This window comes from Phoca vitulina, unplaced genomic scaffold (assembly GCF_004348235.1).
Source record: "Phoca vitulina isolate PV1807 unplaced genomic scaffold, GSC_HSeal_1.0 scaffold37, whole genome shotgun sequence".
Classification (NCBI taxonomy): Eukaryota; Metazoa; Chordata; class Mammalia; order Carnivora; family Phocidae; genus Phoca; species Phoca vitulina.
The window spans coordinates 4032184-4056208 of NW_022589740.1; the positions used below are offsets into that span (position 1 = coordinate 4032184).

The following is a 24025-nucleotide window of genomic DNA, read 5'->3' on the forward strand; positions in this document are numbered from 1 at the left end:
TCTCTATTCTGTTCCATTGATCTATGTGTCTGTTTTTGTGCCAGTACTACACTGTCTTGATTACAACTTTGTAATAGAGCTTGAAGTCCGGAACTGTGATGCTGCCAGCTTTGCTTTTCTTTTTGAACATTCCTCTGGCTATTCGGGGTCTTTTCTGGTTCCATACAAATTTTAGGATTATTGTTTCCAGCTCTGTGAAAAAAATTGATGGTATTTTGATAGAGATTGCACTAAACGTGCAGATTGCTCTAGGTAACATAGACATTTTCACAATATTTTTTCTTCCAATCCATGAGCATGGAACCTTGTTCCATTTCTTTGTGTCTTCCTCAATTTCTTTCACAACTATTTTGTAGTTTTCTGAGTACAGATCCTTTGCCTCTTTGGTTAGATTTACTCCTAGGTATCTTATGGTTTTGGGTGCAATTGTAAATGGGATCGACTCCTTAATTTCTCTATACACATTCTTCTTAAGCACACATGGAACATTCATCAGGATAAATCACATGTTAGATCACAAAACAAGTCTTAAATTTAAGACGAAATCACATCAACTATCTTTTCTGACCACAATGGAATGAAACTAAAATTCAACAGGGAAAAAATAGGAAGGGAGGGAGGGAGGGAGGGAGGAGGGTAAGGGAGAGAGAGAGAGATAAAAGGAAAGAGAAAGAAAGCTAGCTCACAAATCTGTGGAAATTAAACACACCCTTGAACAACAACAAATGTGTCAAAGAAGAAATCAAAAAGGAAATTAGAAAATACCTTGAAACAAGCCTAAAATACAATGGGATACAGCAAAAGCAGTAAAGAAGGGAGTTTATAAGCAATAAATGTCTACACTAAGACTGAAGATTTAGAATCAACCTAATTTAAAACCTCAGGGAACTAGAGAAAGAACAAACTAAGTCCAAAATCAACAGAAAGGAAGAATGAAAACAGTAAAGAGCAAAAGTAAATGAAACAAAGGATAGTAAAACAATAGAAAAAAAAGTTTTTTGAAAAGATAAATCGACAAAATTTCAGCTAGACAATTAAAAAGAAAAAACTCAAAACCAACATAAAGAAATACAAAAGAAGACAGTACAACTGCTACCACAAAAACACAAAAGATCACAAAGATAACTATAAACAACTCTATGCCAGCAAACAGGACAACACCGAAGAAATAGGAAAATTCCTAGAATACACAACCTATCAAGATTGCATCATGAAGAAACAGAAAATCTGAAAAGACTCATAACTAGTATGCAGATTGAATCTGTTATCAAAAACCTCCCAACAAAGAAAAGCCCAGGACCAGATGGCTTCACTGGTAAATTCTACCAAACATTTAATGAAGAATTAATGCCAATCCTTCTCAAACTCTACCAAAATATTGAAGCAGCAGGAACACTTTCAATCTCATTTTATGAGGCCTGCAGTACACTGATACAAATCCAGATAAAGGTACTACTAGAAAAGAAAATCATAGGTCACTATCTCTGAATACAGATGCAAAAATCTCAATGAATTAGTAGAAAACTGAATTCAACAGCACATAAAATTAAAAAAAAAATCACATACCACAACCAAATTTCATTTATATTCTTGGGATGCAAGTATGGGTCAACATACAAAAATCAATTAATGTAATACACCATGTTATCAGAATAAAGGATAAAAGGCACATAATCATCTCAATAGATGAAAAAGTATGTGACAAAATTCAACACCCTTTCAGAAGAAAAACTTTTAAACTACAAATAAAAGCAAAGTACTTCAACATAAAAAAAGGCCATTTAAGACCTATAGCTAAATCATACCCAACAGTGAAAAATTGAAAGATTCTCCTCTAAGATCAAGAACAAGTCCAGGATGCCTAACACCACCTCCATCCAACATAATAATGGAAGTCCTAGCCAGAGCAATTAGTTAAGAGAAAGAAATAAAAAGCATCCAAGTCAGAAAGGAAGAAGTAAAAACTGTCTCTGTTTGCAAACAATATGATCTTATGTGAAGAAAACACTAACGATTCCATTTTAAAGAAATTAATAAAGGAATTAGGCATACAAAAATCAACTGCATTTCTATACACTTAACAATGAGCTATCTGAAAAGGGATTTAGGGAAACAATCCTATTATAATAGCACCAAAAGTAGTAAAATCTTAGGATCAAAGAACTACAGAGGTGAAAGACTTGTACACTAAAAACTACAAAACACTGATATAAGAAATTTTAAAAAATGGGAAGACATCCCATGTTCATGAATTAGAAGACTTAATGTTGTTAAAATGTCCCATACTACCCAAAGCAATCTACAAATTCAATGCAATCCCTATCAAAATCACTATGGTACATTTTAGAGAAGTAGAAAACAATTCTTAAATTCATATGGAGCCAGAAAAGACTTCAAATAGCCAAGTCAATCATGAGCAAGAACAAAACTAGAGGCATCACACTTCTTGATTTCTAAATATACTACAAAACTACAGTAATTTAAACAGTATGGTTATGGCATAATGACAGACATAAGCCAATGAAATAGTAGAGAGCCCAGAAATAAAGGCACAAGAGCAGGTCAACTGATCTTCAACAGGGTTCTAAGTATACACAATGGAAAAAGTATAGTCTCATTAACAAATAGTGCTGGAAAAATTGGACAACCACATGCAAAAGAATAAAACTGGACCTTTATCTAATAGGATATACAAAAATCAACTCAAAATGGATTAAAGACTTAAAGGTACCACTTGAAACTATAAAAGAATACCTGATTTCACTTATTTAAATACTTAAATTCATAATGTCAAAGAGTGAAATGGTGGTTGACAGGAGTTGGGGAGAGAGGAGAATGGGGCGTTGCCAATCAATGACAAAGTTTCAGTTAAGCAAGATAAGTTCTAGAGATCTGCTGTATAACATTGTACCCATGGCTAATGATATTGTATTATACACTTAAAATTTTAAAGAGAAGATCTCATGTTACGTGCTTGTATCACAAATAAAATTTGCATGTTAACATAAATAATATTTTTAATAATTTTATTTCTAAATCAAGAAGATAGGCAGTGGAACTATTTTACCATGCTCTTTAAAGTCTAGTATAATAGACTATGGCTGGATTCTCCTATCTACTTCTACAGTCTGTTGTGACATGTTATTTTAATTGAAGTATACAAAGAAAATCCAGTCTTACACAGATTTATAGTTGGACTTTCTAAAAAATTGTAAATATTCTTTGATACTACACCAAAACTTGACAAGGAGTAGTTTCTTAAAAGTAAGTTGTACTGTAGAATCTGAATCCTTATCAATAAAGTTTTTATACTGTTTCAAAACCAAAAACAAAAGTTCCTTAGACAGTATTTACAATAAAGAGAAAAAATGTAATTGGGGAGAGACTATAAGGAATTCATTTTAACAATCAAAGTGAAACCTGAGTCTGAAAGGGAAATTAGAATAACAAACCAACTTGTAAAAGAACAGTTGGAGAACTTATGCTACCTGAACTTAAGATCTATTATAAAGTCATAATAACCAAGACAGTGTAGGTATTAGCATCAAAACAGATCAATGAAAGAGAATCATGAAACAGTCTAGAAATAGAGAAGTCAAATGGAAGGTGCAAAGTCAATTCAATGTAGGGAGGATCATTTCAACAAATGGTGCTGAAACAGTAAGATAGCCCAAGAAGAAAAAGAACTCTAGTCCATACTTCACACCATATACAAATATTAATTCACAAGTTATTACAGACATATGTAAATCCTAATCCATTAAAGTTCAGGAATATAGGAGAAAATCTTCTGTGGCCTTGGGCTAAGGCAAAAATTTCTTAGACAAGACATAAAAATTATGATTCACAAAAGAAAAATTAAAATAAATAAGTCCTTACAAAAATTAGTTTCTCTTCAAAAGACACTGCTAAAAAGGAATAAAAAGACATGCCACAGACTAGAAAAAAATATTTGCAAATTACATTTCTGCATCAATGACTTGTACCCAGAACATAATGTTCTTCAAAGATTTATTTTATTTACACACACACACACACACGCGCGCGTGTTGGGAGAAGGGCAGAGGGAGAGAGAGAATCCTCAAGCAGGCTCCCCACTGAGCGAGGAGCCCAACTCAGGGCTCAATCCCAGGACCCTGAGATCATGAGCCAAAATCAGCCTCTTAACCAACTGAGCCACCCAGGTGCCCCATATAAAGAAAATTTTTAAAACTAAGTAAACAACCAATTTTTTAAAGGAAGCAAAAAAATTCAAACAAAATAATTACCGTATTGAATTTTAACATGCAAGTATTGATGTGAAGAACAAAGGCAAAAGAAAAAAATGTCCTTACAACTTACAGCCCGATGACAAGTCCTTGAGACAGGCAGAGTGACCTTCTTCTAGGAACTCAACTGCCTCAATGTTAACACTTTAGCTTAACATGAGCCCAACCTCCAGGATCCTATAAGTCCCCTTTAACATAAAAATTCCTTTGGAAACTTCCTTTATCTATACTCCCCAAGACAGAAGTTAGCAATCATCCTCTAAGCATATGGCCCACTGATATACATCTAAAGGGTCTCATGACTAAGGTTTTACTAGACAGTAGTAAATGACCTTTCTCAAACATCTAGCCTATCAAGGTCCTAGAAACCTTGCTTCCAAATTCCTTAGAAACTTACGCTATCCCTAACCCCCTCCCAACTTGAAAGTATATATAATCAGCCACTCCTCACAACCCCAGTGCAGCCCCTTCTGCCCACAGGTCCTGTGCCCATGCTTTAGAAAAACCACCCTTTTTGCACTGAAGACGCCTCAAGAGTTCTTTGTTCGCTCCAGACTCCAACATTTTCACATCAGTATCTATGAAACCATATGAATATAAATAATTGAATAAATGAAAGCAAAGGGACAGCTCTTCCTGGGCGCCTGGGTGGCTCAGTTGGTTAAGCGACTGCCTTCGGCTCAGGTCATGATCCTGGAGTCCCGGGATCGAGTCCCGCATCAGGCTCCCTGCTTAGCAGGGAGTCTGCTTCTCCCTCTGACCCTCCTCCCTCTCATGCTGTCTCTCATTCTCTCTCTCACAAATAAATAAAATCTTAAAAAAAAAAAAGGGACAGCTCTTCCTTACATTCAAATTCCAATTATTAAATGTGTAAGTTAAAAGGACATAGAGAATTATCCTTAGGTAAACACCACATAATAACAGCTGCAGACAAGATCCAGTGATAGATGCTACAATCAGAAAGCAAAAGTTTCAGGAAAAAACTAGTATCTCCCCCAAGTTACTTTTTAACTACAAAAGACAGTAGTTACAGTGGAGAAATCTCATAGACACCAAGTGATCAAGGTAAAACATCACCAGTAACAACATATATGAACACCATGAGCTCTGTCACATGATACACTTAGAAGGACATATTTTTTCTGGTATTTTTTCCAAAAATACTTAAGCTCATCCCATTCATGAGAAAATAAACCCAACCTGATAGATTCTACTAAATAACTAATCAGTACTCTTTAAAAAGATCAAGAGGTCATAAAGGACAAGGAAAAACTTAAGATTATTACAGAATGGAAGCGACTAAGAAGAAATAACCATATGCAATGTGGCATACAGAATAGCAGTCTAGAAAAGAGAACACCAGGAAAAAAATTAAGGAAAATGTCAATGAGATCTATACTTTAATTAATACTGTACCAATGTTAAATTCTTCCTTATAATTAATGCTATGTGAAAGATACATAAGAACAACAGAAACAAGTACATACTCTATGATTCCATTTATATAAAATTTTAGAAAAGGCAATCCAGTCTGTAGCAAGGGAAGGCAAGCAGATGAGTGATTGCCTGGAGATGGAGGACAGTGGGAAGCAAATACAAAGAGGTAAGAGGAAATACCTGGGGATGATGGATATGTTTACTGTCAGGATTATGGTGATGGTTTGATGAGTGTATACAAGTCACATCTAATCAAATTTACACTGTAAATATGCAATTGACATGATAAATTTATAGCATGTCAATTATATCTCAAAAAGTTGTTTAAAAAGTTACAAACAAGTTATCTTGGATGGTCCTTTTAAAAATTGAGTAAAGGAAGAAAAACACACTTAGGGATACCTAGTTAGACTCTGTCGCAGAAGCCTCGAAGCCTGAACTACACATAAGAGAGGAGGGACAGAAAGAAGACAAATACAAAAACTGGTTGTAGTTTGTTTAGCATCTAAAATACACATACATGAAAATCCAAGTTAGAATAAACTGTTTCTTTATATTTATTTTTGATGATTTTGATATCTTTGACCAATATATGTGAAAGATTTTTTAATGCTGGTGACTAAGACATTAACCAACTCAATCAGAAAAGGAGATTTTAAAAAAGGTTTTGTTATCAACAATGATAATTTGCCTACTGAATTAATAAATGTAAGAGCTGAACAGTGATAATATTTAATCACTAAATTAAAACCATAGTATGTTTTAGCGTTTACTAATTTTTCATTTCTTAACATTTCAATATCTCAGTATTTTATAAGCTTTTCATTTCTAAAAATGAGTAACTTATCTAATTTGGGAGTCAGAAAGCATACCAAGTCTGAGATTTTTACTCTGCTTGCACCTATATCAAAACAAAAGAATAATGTGGGCTTATAAAACTAAGTTTTTATATAAAGCAGAAACAAGTGGTCTTCAGTCTCACCTCTCCTCTGGTGACTTACATTGTGCACAAATGTAAAGTACTACTTTGTAAATAGCAGAAACCAACATGTTTAAAAAGTTAACCAAAAGAAAAAAAAAAAATCTAGGCACCAATGTAGTTCTTATGGCACTGCTTCTATTTCTAAATACATGTATACCTAAAGAGGTCTATTAGGTATTTCCTTATAACCCATGAAAACATAGAAATTAGGGTCCCAAGATTATTTATGAATCTTTTTGTATAAAATTTCATGCTATTTTTTTTAAAGATTTTATTTATTTGACAGAGAGAGACACAGCGAGAGAGGGAACACAAGCAGGGGGAGTGGGAGAGGGAGAAGCAGGCTTCCCACAGAGCAGGGAGTCTGATGCGGGGCTCGATCCCAGGACCCTGGGATCATGACCTGAGCCGAAGGCAGACGCTTAACGACTAAGCCATCCAGGCGCCCCAAAATTTCATGCTATTAAAACAGATCCTTACTAATTTTGTTACAATGACTAATATCCTAAGTTTTATATTCCTTAAATATCCATAACGAATAACCACATTTATAAATTCTTAGTAATCCACCACTTCAAATAGTTGTTTCCACAGACTGCTAATTTAAGTTGATTTTAATGTCTAAATAAAGTATACACAAAGTATAAGGAATAAAACGAACACTGGCAAACCCATCATCCAGCTACAGAAATGATTCACTATCAATAACCTGAAGCCCGAGTGCCCTTGCCTAATTACATGTACCTGTAACTCTCCAAGATATAATCACTATCTTCAATTCTGTGATTATATCCCTGCTCTTCTGTAATTCATTCACTTCTTGTACTGAAACTAATATACCACAACTTATTTATCCTCTTGTTGATAAAAACATTTGAGTTTAGAAATATCAATTTTTTTCTGACGAAAAAGAAAGTTAATTCCAAAATGAGAAATGTTTGGGGGGGGGGTGTCTCTGACCATACAAAGTCCAATTCAATGCACTGTGTAAATTTAAAAACTTGATGAATACAATTAGCACTACTGTTATTAAACTAAGAGAAGTATGGCACATTTATGTTAATAGCGTATCTATGATGTTTACATGCTTCCTAGCATTTTTAGTTGATTTTTAAAGATTAATGGTAACTAATGGTAACAGCTATACTTGGTAAATATCTGTAAAAGACACCAGACTGATTTTTTAAATTTTATATGACACTGTTTTCAGAATTAGCTCATTAGAGATTACATAACTATTTAGGATGTTCTCTGTATTAGTCTCTTAGGGCTGCTGTTACAAATACCAAAAACTGGGTGGCTTAAAACAACAGAAATTTAAATCAAGGTGTCAGCAGGGCCATGGCAGCTCCAGAGGAAAATCCTTCCTTGCCTCTTCTAGCTCCTGGTGTTTTGTCTACAATTCTTGGCACTCCTTGGCTTGTGGATGCATCTCTCCGGTCACGTGGCCTCCTTCTCCCTGTGTGTCTTCACACTGTCTTCCCTCTGCGCACGTCTATTTCTATGGCCAAATTTCCCCTTTTTGCGAGAAGAGTGTCATACCGGGAATAGGGCCTACTCTAATGACCTCATTTTAACTTGATTACTCTATAAAGAACCCGATTTCCAAATAAAGTCACTTTCCAGTATGGGGGGTGAGGATTTCAACCTATCTTTTTGGGGGGACATGACTCAACCCATAACATTCTTTGTAAATGTTCCATAATAATTGAGAAGTGGGGTACTAAAAATGAATAAACACAACCTATGACTAGCCATACTGTATGACTGGACAGCCTTAGTATAGACAAACTTTCTGCAGTGAGAGAAATGTTCATCTGCACTATCCAGTACACACTACTCACATGTAACCACAAAGCACTTGAAGTATGGCTAGTATAACAAACTGATTTTACTTAATTCTGTAATTAAGTTAAAAATTGTAATAATCTGTGGCTACTGGTTTCCACACTGGACATACTGAACTAGGTTCTGCCGAAGTGGTGATTGTTTAAAGAGTTGAAGACCAATTTAGTTTCAAAAATGCTGTGTTGAAGTTACACGCTTTTCCTCACTACAGAGTTTTAGCAAATTTTCAGTGGCCGATGTACACTGTAAATCTTCAATACAGTATGTAATGCTTCCCAAGCTTATTTGATTAAACAATTCATCTTTGTCCAAGATTATCACACAGTATCAAGAGTTCCTTATACCAGCCTTCAGGTAATTCTATTCCGTACTTTGAGTAGTTTTAGAAACAGGTTATGGCTGATAAGCTAAATGTCATCACAACTACTTAAGTCTATTTTTCCAACTGTATACTTACTGGTTTTTAGTATATATACAAAGTTGCACAATCATTACTGATATATTAATTCCAGAGCATTTTTAAAAATCATTCCAATAAGAAATTCTGCCTATTCTGCCTATTTCCAATAAGAAATTCTCCTCCTCCCAGCTCCTAGCAACCAATAATCTACTTTCTAACTCTACATACTTGCCTATTCTGGAGATTTCATATAAGCCAAATCAACAATATGTGGCCTTTTATGTCTGGCTCCTTTCACTTTGCATAATGTGCTAGGGTTCATCCATACTGTACCATGTACCAGTACTGCCTCCCTTTGTGACTAATATTCCCTTGCATGCACGTAGCACACTGTGTTTACCCATGCATCTACTGATGAGACATTTGGGTTGTTTCCACCTTTCAGCTCTTGTGGTAAGTGTTGCTATGAAGTTCATTTCTGTTAAAACAAGTTTCTCTTTGAACACCTGTTATCAATTGTTCTGGGGTATATACTTAGAAATGGAGAGGCACCTGGGTGGCTAAGTCGGGTAATCAGGTCATGATTCCAGGGTCCTGGGATAAAGCCCCACATCAGGCTCCCTGCTTAGTGGGGAGCCTGCTTCTCCTCCCCCGCCCCCCCGCTCGTGCTCTCTCTCTCTCGCTCTATCAAATAAATAAAATCTTTAAAAAGAAAAAAGAAGAAATGGAAATGCTTGGTCATATGATAACTCTATGCTTAACTTTTTGAGGAACTATCAAACTTTTCCCCAGCAGCTTCAGGATTTTGTATTCTCACCAGCAGTTCGTGAAGGTTCTAATTTCTCCACATCCTTATCAACACTTGTTACTGTCTTTTTTATTGCAACCATTCTAGTGAGTGTGAAGTGGTACCCTGTGGTTTTGATTTACATTTCCCTAACGACTAAACCACGTTGAGTATCCTTTTATGTATTTATTGGACACCTGTACATTGTCTTTAGAGAAATAACTATTCAAATCCATTGCCTATTGTTTTTAAACTGGGGTCACCAACTTTTAAAGAGGTTCTGTTTCAACAGCTGAAATTTTAAGTTGTTTACTGGAATTCCTGTGTTTCTATAGTAAACTCATTATACATGGTGATTAGGTTCCCTGGCCAGCTCAAAAAAGTCTATTCAGCCCACATATCCTAATAAGGAATACAACACAGTGGCTAAAAATATAGGCTCTCAAGTCTGAATGCAAGATTCAAATACTGGCTCTGCAAATTACTAGCTTTATAAGCTTGGACAAACTATGTCCCCTGTGCTTCAGTTTCTGCATCTTTAAAATAAACATAATAGTACTTATTCCCTTGGATCTCGCTGCTGCAAAGATTAGTAATACAGCATTTGGCAGAGTGCCTGGCACTCAATAAGCACTATATTATTTGTTCCTATTTCATTATTTTAATGTCTTAAAATCACATTAAAAATGTTACTGAACAAAACTCCCAACTACTTCCTTGAGATAATTTATGCAAAATTCCTACTTAAGACACCAGTATATTCCTGCGAGGGCCTAGGGAATGGCAACAAGATCTGCCCAACTCTGTGGCAGTACACAGCTTAGGCCAAGGCAAATGACCAAATGCCTGGGGGGAGAGAAGGGCAGCAGACATACTATAAGTGGGCACAGGGAACTTTCTGGAGTGACAAAAATATTCTCAATCTTGATTGGAATAGTGGTCATATGTAAGTAAATACACTTGTCAGTTTCACCATACGTAAATTTTACCTAAACAAAAAAAAGTCCAAAATAAATAAATAATCCAACATTTCAGTATAGTGAGAGCTGTTTCCAAAGGCAGGAAAGATTACTAATATATTTTAGACGATTTTCAAGATTTTCTGTTGAGTTGTGACAGTCTATTAAGTATTGTTTTCAAAGTGGGTACAGGGCATTTCTATCAGTGCAATTCCTTCCAGTAATACTATGTCAGTAATGATGATAACTAATTTCATCCAAATTACCCCATTTCCAAATGCTATTTTCCTTCAGCATAACACCTAATAACTGCAGCTGGTATCTCAAACTCAACACCAACACTCTTAGCATTAAACTGAGATGACGGGACTCCTGGGTGGCTTAGTCAGTTAGCCATCTGCCTTCGGCTCAGGTCATGATCCCAGGGTCCTGGATCGAGTCCCACATCGGGCTCCTTGCTCAGCAGGGAGGCTGCTTCTCCCTCTGCCTGCCAGTCTCCCTGCTTGTGCTCTCTCTGACAAATAAATAAATAAATAAAATCTTAAAAAAAAAAACACGAGATGATCAACTTCATATACGCAAAGAAGGTAACAATAAACTTCAGCCACTTCTTTCTCTCCTATATGAAATGAGTAATACTTGAGAAATGCACAATGCCCATTTTCAAGCTCCTGAAATCAGGCTGTTTTCTCTCCCACCCTGTTACTATTCTATATGCTGCGGAAAACTGCCTCAATTAATGAGTGCTCTGGAATGGGAACACCTTTAAAATTAATTTCATGAATACATCATCCATAAAGTATTCACACTAGGTATGTTTAACCTTAAGCCTTTAAACATAATTTCCAATTTACAAGAAATATGGAGGATTCAGGAAAACACTAACAATTAGACAAATCCAGAGTGTGGGGTGGTCTACAAGGAAAGTGGCCTGATCTACTAAAAGTAAAATAACTGTTACTGAAAATGAGAAAGGGAGGGAAGACTGTTCTAGGCTAAGCGAGTAAAGAGATGTAACAACCCAATGGAATGCATGAACCTTGAGTACAGCTGATCCCTGAACACCACCTGGGTTAGGGGTGCCAACCACCACAGTTGAAAATCCACATTTAAGTTTTGACTCTCCAAAAACTTAATTACTAATAGACTATTGTTGACTAGAAGTCTTACTGATAACATGAACAGTTAACACAAATTTTATATGTCACATGTATTATATACTGTATTCTTACAATAAAGTAAGCTAGAGAAAAGGTTATCAAGAGAACAGTAAGGCAAACATTTATGGTACTACAGTGTATTTACTGAAAAAAATCTGCAAATAAGTTCAACTACGTGTTAGTCCAAGGTCAACTGTAGTTTTTGGTTTTAAAATAAGAGATGACTGGAGGACCAAGATGGTGGAAGAGTAGGAGACCTAAATTTCATCTGGTCCCAGGAATTCAGCTAGTTATCAAACCATTCTGAACACCTTCAAACTCAACAGGAAATCGAAGAAAAGAGCAGCAATTCTATGAACAGAAAAGTGACCACTTTCTGGAAGGTAGGACACGCAGCGAAGTGAATCCGAGGCAAATAAGGGGAGATAGACGGCGGAGGGGGCGGGGGGGGGGGGAGCCGGCTACCAGCAAGTGATAGAGCAACAGAGCACAAAATCAGAACTTCTAGAAGTCGGCCCCGCTGACGGACATTGCTCCAGTGGCTAAGTGGGGGGGGGGGGGGGGCCTCACTGGGACAGTGTGGTCTCAGGACCCTCGGGGTCACAGAAAGACCAGGGGTGCCTGAGTGCGGCAGAGCTCCCAGGTATCGGAGCGGGGAAGCCGGCTGCAGAGACGGAGCCGAGGCGCAGGCTCTCAGCTCGGGGTTGTCATAAACCGTGATCCGCGGCACAGTCGGGCCACTGCTCCTCCAGCAGGGACCCAACGAGCGGCAGATCCGGGGAGACTCCCCTTCCTCCTCTGGGAGCAGCAGCGCGGGAGCGCACCGCGGGGATCTGCTGGGTTTGGAGACTCCACACCGAGTCAGGTGCCAGAGATAGAAACGCTCGGTCACAGGCCGGGTGAGCAGGGAGTGCACCAGGGGACCGGGGAGACGGGAGTGACTGCTTTTCTCCGGGGGCGCACTGAGGAGCGGGGCCCCGAGTTCTCGGCTCCTCCGGGGCTGACACTTGGGAGGCCGCCATCTTGATTCTCGTCCTCCGAAGCTGTACAGAAAGCCTTCATGGCACAAGAGCTACAGAGAGCAAACCCGAGATTACCTAGCCTGGGCTGTGGCAAAAGCAATGCAATTCCGCCTCCGGCAAAGACATTTGAGAACCACGGCAACAGGCCCCTCCCCCAGAAGATCAGCAAGAATATCCAACCAAGACCAAGTATACAGATAAATGAGAACCGCAGAACTCCAGCACTAGGGGAATACAGCACACAGAATTCATGGCTTTTTTCCCATGATTCTTTAGTCTTTCAAAGTTAACTTTTTAAATTTTCTTTTTTTCTTTTTCTTCTTTCCTTTTCCAACCAACATCTTATCTTACCAATTCCTTCCTTAAAACCTTTTTTAATCTTCGTTTTTACAATCATATTCTATCCCTTCATTGTATTTAACCTTATTTTATATGTATATATTAAGTTTTCCTTTCTTTAAAATTTTGGGATACAGTTTCTTCTAACAGACCAAAATACACCCTAAATCTAGTGTATGGCTTTGTTCTAGTCTCCCACCTGATCACATACTCTCACTTTTTATTTTTTTTATTTTTTCAATCATCTTATCAATTCCTTTTTTAAAATCTCCTAAATTTTCATCTTTACAGTCATATTCCATCCCTTCATCGTATTTACCCTGATTTTTGTATATATGTATGTGTTGTTTTCTTTAAAATTTTGGTAGGCGGTTTCTTCTAACAGACCAAAATACACCCAAAATCTAGTGTGTGCTTCTGTTCTAGTCACCAGCCTGATCATATTCTTTTTTTTTTCCTTTCTTTTCCCCCCAGTTTCAGGTCTCCTCTGATTTGTTTAGTGTATACTTTTCTGGGGTCGTTGCTACCCTTTTAGCATTTAGCTTCCAGGACAAACAAAAACGAAAAGAATTTGCGAACACCAAACCAGCCCTGCAAGAAATATTAAAAAGGGTCCTCTAAGCAAAGAGAGAGCCTAAAAGTAACGTAGACCAGAAACGAACAGAGACAATATACAGTAACAATCATCTTACAGGCAATAGAATGGCACTAAATTCATATCTTCCAATACTTACCCTGAATGTAAATGGGCTAAATTCCCCAATCAAAAGACACAGGGTATCAGACTGGATAAAAAAACAAGACCCATCGGTATGCTGTCTGCAAGAGACTCATTTTGGACCCAAAGACAGCTCCACGTTTAAAGTGAGGGGGTAGAAAATCATTTACCAAGCTAATGGACATCAAAAGAAAGCTGGAGTGGCAATCCTTTTAGCAGACAAATTAGAGTTTAAACCAAAGACTGTAATAAGAGATGAGAAAGGACACTACATCATACTTAAAGGGTCTATCCAATAAGAAGATCTAACAGCTGTAAACATCTATGCCCCTAACATGGGAGCAGCCAATTATATAAGGCAATTAATAACAAAAGCAAAGAAACACATTGACAACAATACAATGGAAAAAAGACAGTCTCTTCAACAAATGGTGTTGGGAAAATTGGACAGCCACATGCAGAAGAATGAAACTGGACCATTTCCTTACGCCACACAAAAAAATAGACTCAAAATGGATGAAAGACCTAAATGTGAGACGGGAATCCATCAAAATCCTCGAGGAGAACAAAGGCAGCAAACTCTTCGACCTCAGCCACAGCAACCTCTTCCTAGAAACATCGCCAAAGGCAAGGGAAGCAAGGGCAAAAATGAACTATTGGGACTTCATCAGGAGTAAAAGCTTTTGCACAGCAAAGAAACAGTCAACAAAACCAAAAGACAACCGACAGAATGGGAGAAGATATTTGCAAATGACATATCAGATAAAGGGCTAATATCCAAAATCTATAACTTATCAAACTCAACACCCAAAGAACAAAGAATCCAATCAAGAAATGGGCAGAACACATGAACAGACATTTCTGCAAAGAAGACATCCAAATGGCCAACAGACACATGAAGAAGTGCTCAACATCACTCAGCATCAGGGAAATACAAATCAAAACCTCAATGAGATACTACCTCACACCAGTCAGAATGGCTAAAATTAACAAGTCAGGAAACGACAGATGTTGGCGAGGATGTGGAGAAAGGGGAACCCTCCTACACTGTTGGTGGGAATGCAAGCTGGTGCAGTCACTCTGGAAAGCAGTATGGAGGTTCCTCAAAAAGTTGAAAATAGAGCTACCATGACCCAGCAATTGCACTACTCGGTAATTACCCCAAAGATACAAATATAGTGATCTGAAGGGGTACATGCAACCACATGTTTACAGCAGCAATGCCCACAATAGCCAAACTATGGAAAGAGCCCAGATATCCATCAACAGACAAATGGATAAAGAAGAGGTGGTATATATATATACAATGGAATATTATGCAGCCATCAAAAAAATGATATCTTTCCATTTGCAATGATGTGGATGGAGCTAGAGGATATTATGCTAAGCAAAATAAGTCAGAGAAAGACAATTATCATATGATCTCACTGATATGAGGAATTTGAGAAACAAGACAGAAGATCATAGGGGAAGGCAGGGAAAAGTGAAACAAGACGAAACCAGAGAGGGAGACAAACCATGAGAGACTCTTAATCTCAGGAAACAAACTGAGGGTTGCTGGGACTCTTAATCTCAGGAAACAAACTGAGTGGATGTGGGTGGGAGGGATGGGGTGGCTGAGTGAGGGACATTGGGGAGGGTATGTGCTATGGTTTTCGCTGTGAATTGTTTAAGACTGATGAATCACACAAACCTGCACCCCTGAAACAAATAATACATTATTCGTTAATTAAAAAAAATAAGAAATATACAAATAATTTGGGGAATATTGGGGAAAATTTCAAATCAAACTCCGTATTAGAAAATATTATGGAATTACTAATTTTCATAGCATGGCTATGTATATAAATGTCATTTTTAGAAAATGCACACTTCAGTATTTAAGTACCAGTGATGTGTCTTGATGTCTGAAACTTTCAAATAGTTCCCACAAATATACAGACATGTATATATATACACACACACACAAACAAGTAAGGCAAAATGTTGACAACTGTTGACTCAATGTGGCGAGCACCCAGGTATTCTGTATGTTTTAAGATTCCTGTAAAGTTTATAAAGTAAATAAAGGTGTTTGATTTTTTAAAAATAAACATATTTAAGTCTCATGAATTAAGGAAACCAGGATCAGTCCCTCTAGAGAAGCATTTCACTTAAGGACAACGTATGTACACAATTGGATATAATTACAAGTGGAAATTTCTATACACAAATTCAATAGAGCTGAAAATTAAGCAATCTCTAGAATTTATCTCCATTTCCTAGCTTACACTTAAGTGTGCACTGTAGGTCAGAAGATCAACGAACCTCAACAACACATCATGATACCAATAACGAAGACTCTAACCCTTATATACCATATTGCCTAGAATCTTCTCTTCTACAAACTAAGTACATAATAGGCTTCAGGAAACTTTTTTGTAAAAATTGGCTAAATCTTTTAAGTTCAACTTAAAAAAGCAGAGTCCATTAATGGAAAATAAACTTAGGGAGACTACCTAATTCCCGTATGCCAGAAAAATAAACACCTAAAAATACATAGTATTGTACTATGAAATGTACATACATGCAGTAAGATTTTTCTTCTTGCTACCTGCGATCTTCCCAATTCCATTTAAGTTTCCCTGGGATGGGAGAGCCCAGGCTGACCAACCATCTGCTCTTAGGCCTCAGTTTCCTCCTTTCATTTCAAATGAAAAGGAAATGACCATAATGGAAAGAAAACCATTCTACTTCACAGTATTCTTTTATTTAAATGCATACTACACTGAAAAGTTCTAAGCACTGTGCTCAGAATTTAGTGAGCACTTACTAAGCAATCTTTAAATACTAAGAGAACTGCTTAATTTTTTTTTAACATTATATTTATTTATTTGACAGAAAGAGAGATAGCGAGAGCAGGAACACAAGCAGGGGGAGTGGGAGAGGGAGAAGCAGTCTTCCCGCCGAGCAGGGAGCCCAACGTGGGGCTCGACCCCAGGACCCTGATGCGGGGCCTGGGATCATGACCTGAGGCAAAGGCAGATACTTACCAACTGAGCCACCCAGGCGCCCCGCTTAAAATTTTTTTAAGTCAGTTGTTGCTCAGATATCTTTCCAACAGACTGTTTCAAGTTCATTGCTCCTATTTTATATGAGAAGCAGTATGAAACAATCTCCATATGAGGTCTGGCATTAAGTGTGCGTTTGAGCCTCAGCTTTGCCACTTATTAAATAACTTCCCTTAGGTCACAAAATTACTTTACTTAAGCCTCACTTTTCTTATTTGGAAAACAATTAAGACCAATCTCCCAAAATTACTGTAAAAATTACAAGACCTAAAACATATAAAAAAAACTTAAAGACTGACATACAATACATACTCAATACTTGCCAGTTTGTTCTCTTTTAGGTTAAGATCAGTGGGATTTATATTTCATGTGACTGAGACCGAACAAGAATAAACAAAAATGTTACCACCTTTGTGCTTCAAAAACAGTGATGACGGCAGCAGAGGTGATGGCAGTGGATCTGGATCTTAAATGAAGTACTGACAATTGTGGCAATGGCAGATAATTGAGACCTAAAAACTACTGAATACTATACTGTAAATAACCAGACTTGAATATATTCTCTCCTTACCACCTTCCCTGTTACGCATGTGCACGCACGTGCACACACATACACACGGGAACCAAACAGCTCAGTCTCCCAAACAGCAAGAAGACAACACAACATACATCAACAATTATATCTGCCTGCAGAAAAAAAAACTAAGGAATTTTTTTTCTAAATATAAGACTGAAAATTGACACAAATAGCCAATTTGATCACTTTTACCCCATTAAGTCAAGAAAACAAAATTGCCTGGGCGCCTGGGTGGCTCAGTTGGTTAAGCGACTGCCTTCAGCTCAGGTCATGATCCTGGAGTCCCGGGATCGAGTCCCACATCGGGCTCCCTGCTCAGCAGGGAGTCTGCTTCTCCCTCTGACCCTCCTCCCTCTCATGCTCTCTGTCTCTCATTCTCTCCCTCGCAAAGAAATAAAATCTTAAAAAAAAAAAATTAAAAAAAAAAAAAAAAGAAAAGAAAACAAAATTGCCTAGCAAAAGTTAAAACACAAGGACTTCCAACAATGGCAGAGTGAAGATACTGGCAAATCTTCTCCCCAAAAAACAACCATACAACTGTCAAAACAACCACTTCAAATATTTGGGAAAGACAAAAAATTAAGAAACATTTATTCATGAAAAACCACTGAACTTCAGATAAAAACAATGGGAATAGATGATGTTCTTTCCGGGACTGTGCCTATTGTCTCCCCAAAGCTTTACTGGTAGGCAGTAGTGCCACAAGGATGGGGCTGTCCGTGAAACAGCAGCAACTCTGCTGCCAGACGTGGGCTGCCTTGACATGGAGCAGAAGGCAACGCACTCTCTAGTGCTGTCAGGAAAAATACCGAACTCCTTGGAAAGCTGACAGTGCTGCTAGCCAGAGGTTGCAGACCTGCTTTGGGCAAGCAGCACATCCTTCAGCCATCCAGAAATATAACAGGGAGATCCTGGAAATGAGAAAGCCAGAGAGGGAACAGAAAAGCCCACCAAGTATCATTGACTCACGGTAAGACAATGTTCCTTACTTATAAAGAGGAAAAACCCAAAGACCCAAGCTCTACACTCATCCCTGTCTAACAGAGAGGCTGTGTAAATGCACAGAGAAGAGCAAAGAATGGCCAAGCTCCCCACACATCACTGGCTCACTGGATTTCTGTTCCCAAGAAAGTCACGGAAGGGCCCAGCAGGAAGTAAAAGCTGGAACCAACACAAAAAAACGTCCTGAATTTTGCAAGCGCTTCCCAACACACATACAGAGTAATCAACAGAGAACAGATGCCTTACTAGCTCAAGATGTTTTATGCAAACATAGAGGCAACCCCAAGAAAGCCATGATAAAAATAAGAAAAAATAAAGCAGAGAATTCAGTCAGCAGCTACACACTGCAGGGGAGATAATTTTTACATATTAAATCAGATAAGTTACTAAAAAACAATACCAAAACACAAAATCAGCAACAATAACCCTCAGAAAACAAGTTATCTAAAATGCCCAATTATAAGCAAAAAATTAGAACACTTACAAAGAAACTGGAAAAGTGTGACCCAGACTGATGGAAAAAGAAACTCATCTCTGAGTGGACCTAGAATAGCAGACAAAAATTCACAACAGTCATGATAAATATATTAAAGAAATAAAGGAAAATACAGTACCTCAACAAGTGGGGAACCTCAATAAAGAACAATAAAAAAGAACCAACTCTAGAAATTCTAAAATTTAGAAGTATGACTAAAATGAGAACTTCATTATATATACTCAGCAGATCTGAGAGAACAAAAAATATCCAAAAAAACCCCAAAAACAAAAAACCATGAAACTAGTTCAATAAAATTATCCAATCTAAAAAACAGAAAAAAGTCTAAAGTGAAGAAAGCATCAGAGGCTGTGGGACAAGTGAAGCAACATATGTATAATGGGATATTCCAAGAAATGTTATAAAGGATTAAAAAAAAAATTAAAGAAATAATGGCTGTGAATGCCCCAAGTTTGATAAAAGACATTAAGCCCCAGATTCACAATGCTTGACAAACCTAAGTGGGATAAATACCTACATACGTACCTATGTACATACACCACACATAAACTACTGAAAGCCAACAAGAAAATGCTGGAAGAAAATAAAATGACTAATCACACACAAAAGGACAAAAGTATGATTAACAGCTGACTTCTCACCAAAAACAATGGAGGCCAGGAGGCAATGAAACAAAATAGATAAACGCTGAAACAAACAAAAAAACCTGTCAGCCATGAATTCTATGTCCAACAGAATTATTCTTTAAAACTGCAGGCAAAGCAAAGCAATTTCCAGATATACAGATTGAAAATTTGTTGCCAGCAGACCTGCCTTACAAAAATACGAAGAGAACTCTCAGAAGAGAAATGACATCAAATGGCATGCACAAAAAAATTAACAAGCCTGAGAATGCTATACTAAAAAAGGCCTGCATGTAAGGTTGATCCTTGGCTGGCATCTGGGAACTTGGATGTGAGGAGAGCTTTCACCACTGTTTACCTGATACAAATAGCTAAATGTACCTAAACTCTACAAAACACATGGCTTATGCTGAAACACCTGTTTTCCTTCAGGGTATGGGCTAGATAGAAAGGCCCCAATAAAAACCTTGGGGAACGAGTCTATAATGAGCTTCCCGGGTAGTCAACACTGCACATGTGCTGTCACAAAAATCTGATGCTGGAAGAAATAAGCACATCTTATACGACTGCACTGAAAAAGGATTATTGAAAGCTTGCACCTGGTTCCAAGAGATTATCCCCAATGAGACTTACCTTGGCAAATTTGCTTTCTATCCTTTCGTTGTAACAAACTATAGACATGAGTAGGACTATATGCTGAGTACGGTGAGCCTTCCTAGCAAATCACTAAACCACACAGTGGTTTAGTGTGTTACACAGTAACTCAAATCCAAAGGAAGAAACACAGAGAATGCTAAATACACACATAAATATAAATGCACATTTTTTATTGCTTTTCCTTTTAATTTCTCTAAAAAATATCAGGATTTATAAAACAATAGTTTTTAAAAATATAGTTGAACCCTGAATAACACAGGTTTGAACTGTGAAAGTCCACTTACATGCAGACTTTTTTTTTAATAAATACAGTAATGCATCTTTTGTTCCTTATAATTTTCTTCATAACGTATTCTTTTCTCTAGCTTATCTTATTGTAAGAATACAATACATAATACCTACAAAATATGTGTTAACCAACTGTTATCAGTAAGGTTTCCAGTCAACAGTAAGCTATTAGTACTTAAGTTTGGGGGGACCCAGAAGTTATACATGGATTTGTAACTGCGCAGGGGGTCAGTGTCCCTAATCCTTGTGTTATTCAAGGACAATTATATAATACACTGTATTTACATATGTTTACAACATACACAGACATAACATACTACACAATAATACCTCAAAGAAAGTGATGGAAAACAGAACAGAAAATAAGGAAACATAACTTGAACAGCACTATAAACTAACTGGACCTAATAGACATACAGATCACTCCACACAACAGAAAAATATGTTTCTGCCCAGTGCACATGGAATATTCTCCAAGACAGACCATAAATTAGGCCACAAAACAAGTCTTAATAAACTTATAAAGACTGAAACAATCAAAAGTATTTTTCCTGATCACAACAGAATGAAACTAAAGATCAACAACAAAAAGAAACCTGGAAACTCACAAATCATGTGGAAATTAAGCAACACATTCTTAACCACTGGGAAAGGAAAAAAATTACAAGGGAAATCAGAAAATACTTGTGATAAATGAAAACACAACATAACCAAAATGTATGGGATGCAACAAAAGCAGTGCAAAATGGGAAATGTACTACTGTAAACGGTTACATTAAGAAAGAAAAAGGTCTCAAATCAATCTTACTTTACATCTGATGGGAATACAAAAAGAACAACTTAACCTAAAGCTAGAATAAGGAAATAATAAAGATTAAAGAGAAAAAGAAAATGAATTAAAAAAAATAGAGAAAATCAGGGCACCTGGGTGGCTCAGTTGGTTAAGTGTCTGCCTTCGGCTCAGGTCATGATCCCAGGGTCCTGGGATCGAGCCCTACATTGGGCTCCCTGCTCAATGGAGAGTGTGCTTCTCCCTCTGCCTTTGCCCCCCATTCATGCTTGTGCTCTCTCTCAAGTGAATAAATAAAATATTTTTAAAAAGAGAGAGAGAGAGAGAGCTGGGCGCCTGAGTGGCTCAGTTGTTAAGCGTCTGCCTTCAGCTCAGATCATGATCCCAGGGTCCTGGGATCGAGCCCCGCATCGGGCTCCCTGCTCAGCGGGAAGCCTGCTTCTCCCTCTCACACTTCCCCTGCTTGTGTTCCCTCTCTCGCTATCTCTCTCTCTGTCAAATAAATAAAATTCTAAAAAGAAAAGAGAGAAAATCAAAGAAACCAAGAGTTGGTTCTTCAAAAAGATCAACAAAATTATGAAACCTTAGCTAGACTAGAAAAAAAGACTCAAATAACTAAACTCAGAGATGAGAGAGAAGACACTACTATGAACTATATGATAACAAATTAGATAACCTGGGTGAAATAGGCAAATTCTTAAAAGCACACAACTAACCAAGACTTAATCATAAAAAAATCAGCAATCTGAATAAACTTGTAACTAGTAAGAAACCTGAATCAATAATCAAAAACCTCCCAAAAAAGAAGAGCCCAGGACTGTATGACTAGTGGATTCTACCAAAATTTAAAGGAAAATTAACACTAATTCTTCTCTCAAACTCTTCCAAAACACTGAAGCAGGAACGTTTACTAACTTACTCTATGAGGCAACATTACCTTCATACTAAAGAAAAAGACACTACAAGAAAAGAAAACTACGTACAAGTCAATATTCCTAAAGAATACAGATGCAAAAATCTTCAACAAAACACTAGCAAACCAAATTCAATCGCACAGGAATTATAAACTATGACACGTGTGATTTATTCCTGGAATGCAAGGATGATTCAACACATGAAAAATCAATGTAATACACCACATTAACAGAATGAAGAAAAAACACATGACCATTTCAATGGATTCAGAAAAAGCATTTAACAAAACTGGACACCTTTTTAAAAATTTTTTATTGTTATGTTAATCACCATACATTACATCATTAGTTTTTGATGTAGTGTTCCATGATTCATTGTTTGTGTATAACACCCAGTGCTCCAGGGAGAACGTGCCCTCTTTAATACCCATCACCAGGCTAACCCATCCTCCCACCCCCCTCCCCTCTAGAACCCTTGAGTCCCTCGTCTCTCATGGTTCGTCTCCCCGTCTGATTCCCCCCCCCTTCATTCTTCCCCCTCCTACTATCTTCTTCTTTCTTTTTTTTTTTTTTTTAACATATATTGTATTATTTGTTTCAGAGGTACAGGTCTGTGGTTCAACAATCTTCATGATCAAAACATTCAACAAACTACCAACAGAAGGAAACCACCTCAACATAACAAAAGCCCTGTATGAAAACCTACAGCCAATATTACATTCAATGGTGAAAAACCGAAAAGCTTTTCCTTTAATGTCAGGAACAAGATCTGAGATGCTCACTTTTACTACTTCCATTTGAAATAGTAGTGGAAGTCCTAATCAGAGCAGTCAGTGAGAAAAATAAAGGCATCCAAATGGAAAAAGAGTAAGAAAAATTATCTCTGGTCTCCAAAAACATGATCTTAAGTGTAGAAAATCATACAGATTCCACACACAACTGTTAGAAGTGATAAACTTAGCACAATTTCAGGATACAGTATCAATACACAAAAGTCAGATGCATTTCTATGTAATAAGAAATATCCAAAAATGAAATTAAGAAAACAATTCCACTTGGAGTAGCATCAAAAAGAATACAGCATACTTAGGATTAAGCTTAACCAATGAAGTGAAACACCTGTACATTGAAAACCACAAAAATGTTGCTGAAATAAATTAAAGATGCAGATAAAAGAAAAAGACCTCCTGTGTTACTGATTTACAATATGGTATTAAGATGTCAATACTACCCAAGACAATCTACAGAGTCAATGTAATATGAAAATCTCAACAGCATTGGGGGGGGCAGAAATATGAAAATTCACCTTAAAAATTAATACGGAATCTCAAGGGATCCCAAATACTCAAAACAATCTTGGGAAAAAGAAGAGCAAAGTTGGAGGTCTCACACTTTGATTCAAATCTTACATAAAACTATGATAATGAAAACACAATTCCATACTGCCATAAAGACTGACTGACAGAACAAAATACAACAGGGAGCTCAGGAATAAAGCCTTGTATGTACTGTTAAAAAAAAAAACATTTCATAAGGATGCCAAGAACATTCAGTAAGAGAAAAGAATAGCCTTTTCAACAAAAAGCACTGGGAAAACTGGATATCCACATGAAAAAATAAAAGTTGACCCAAAAACTAACTCAAAATGGAGCACAGGCCTAAAATAAAGAGGTAAAACTGCAAAACTCTTAGAAGAAAACACAGGATA

General features: G+C 37.1%; 1 protein-coding gene across 1 annotated transcript in view; it reads right to left on the minus strand.

Moving 5' to 3' along the window:
• RIC1 (RIC1 homolog, RAB6A GEF complex partner 1) overlaps positions 1-24025 on the minus strand; it is a 163879-nt gene that overhangs the window by 127370 nt on the left and 12484 nt on the right. Inside the window, exon 2 of the mRNA XM_032427481.1 lies at positions 19034-19093. Coding sequence (XP_032283372.1) covers positions 19034-19093 — 60 coding nt within the window. The remainder of the gene's footprint in view (positions 1-19033; positions 19094-24025) is intronic.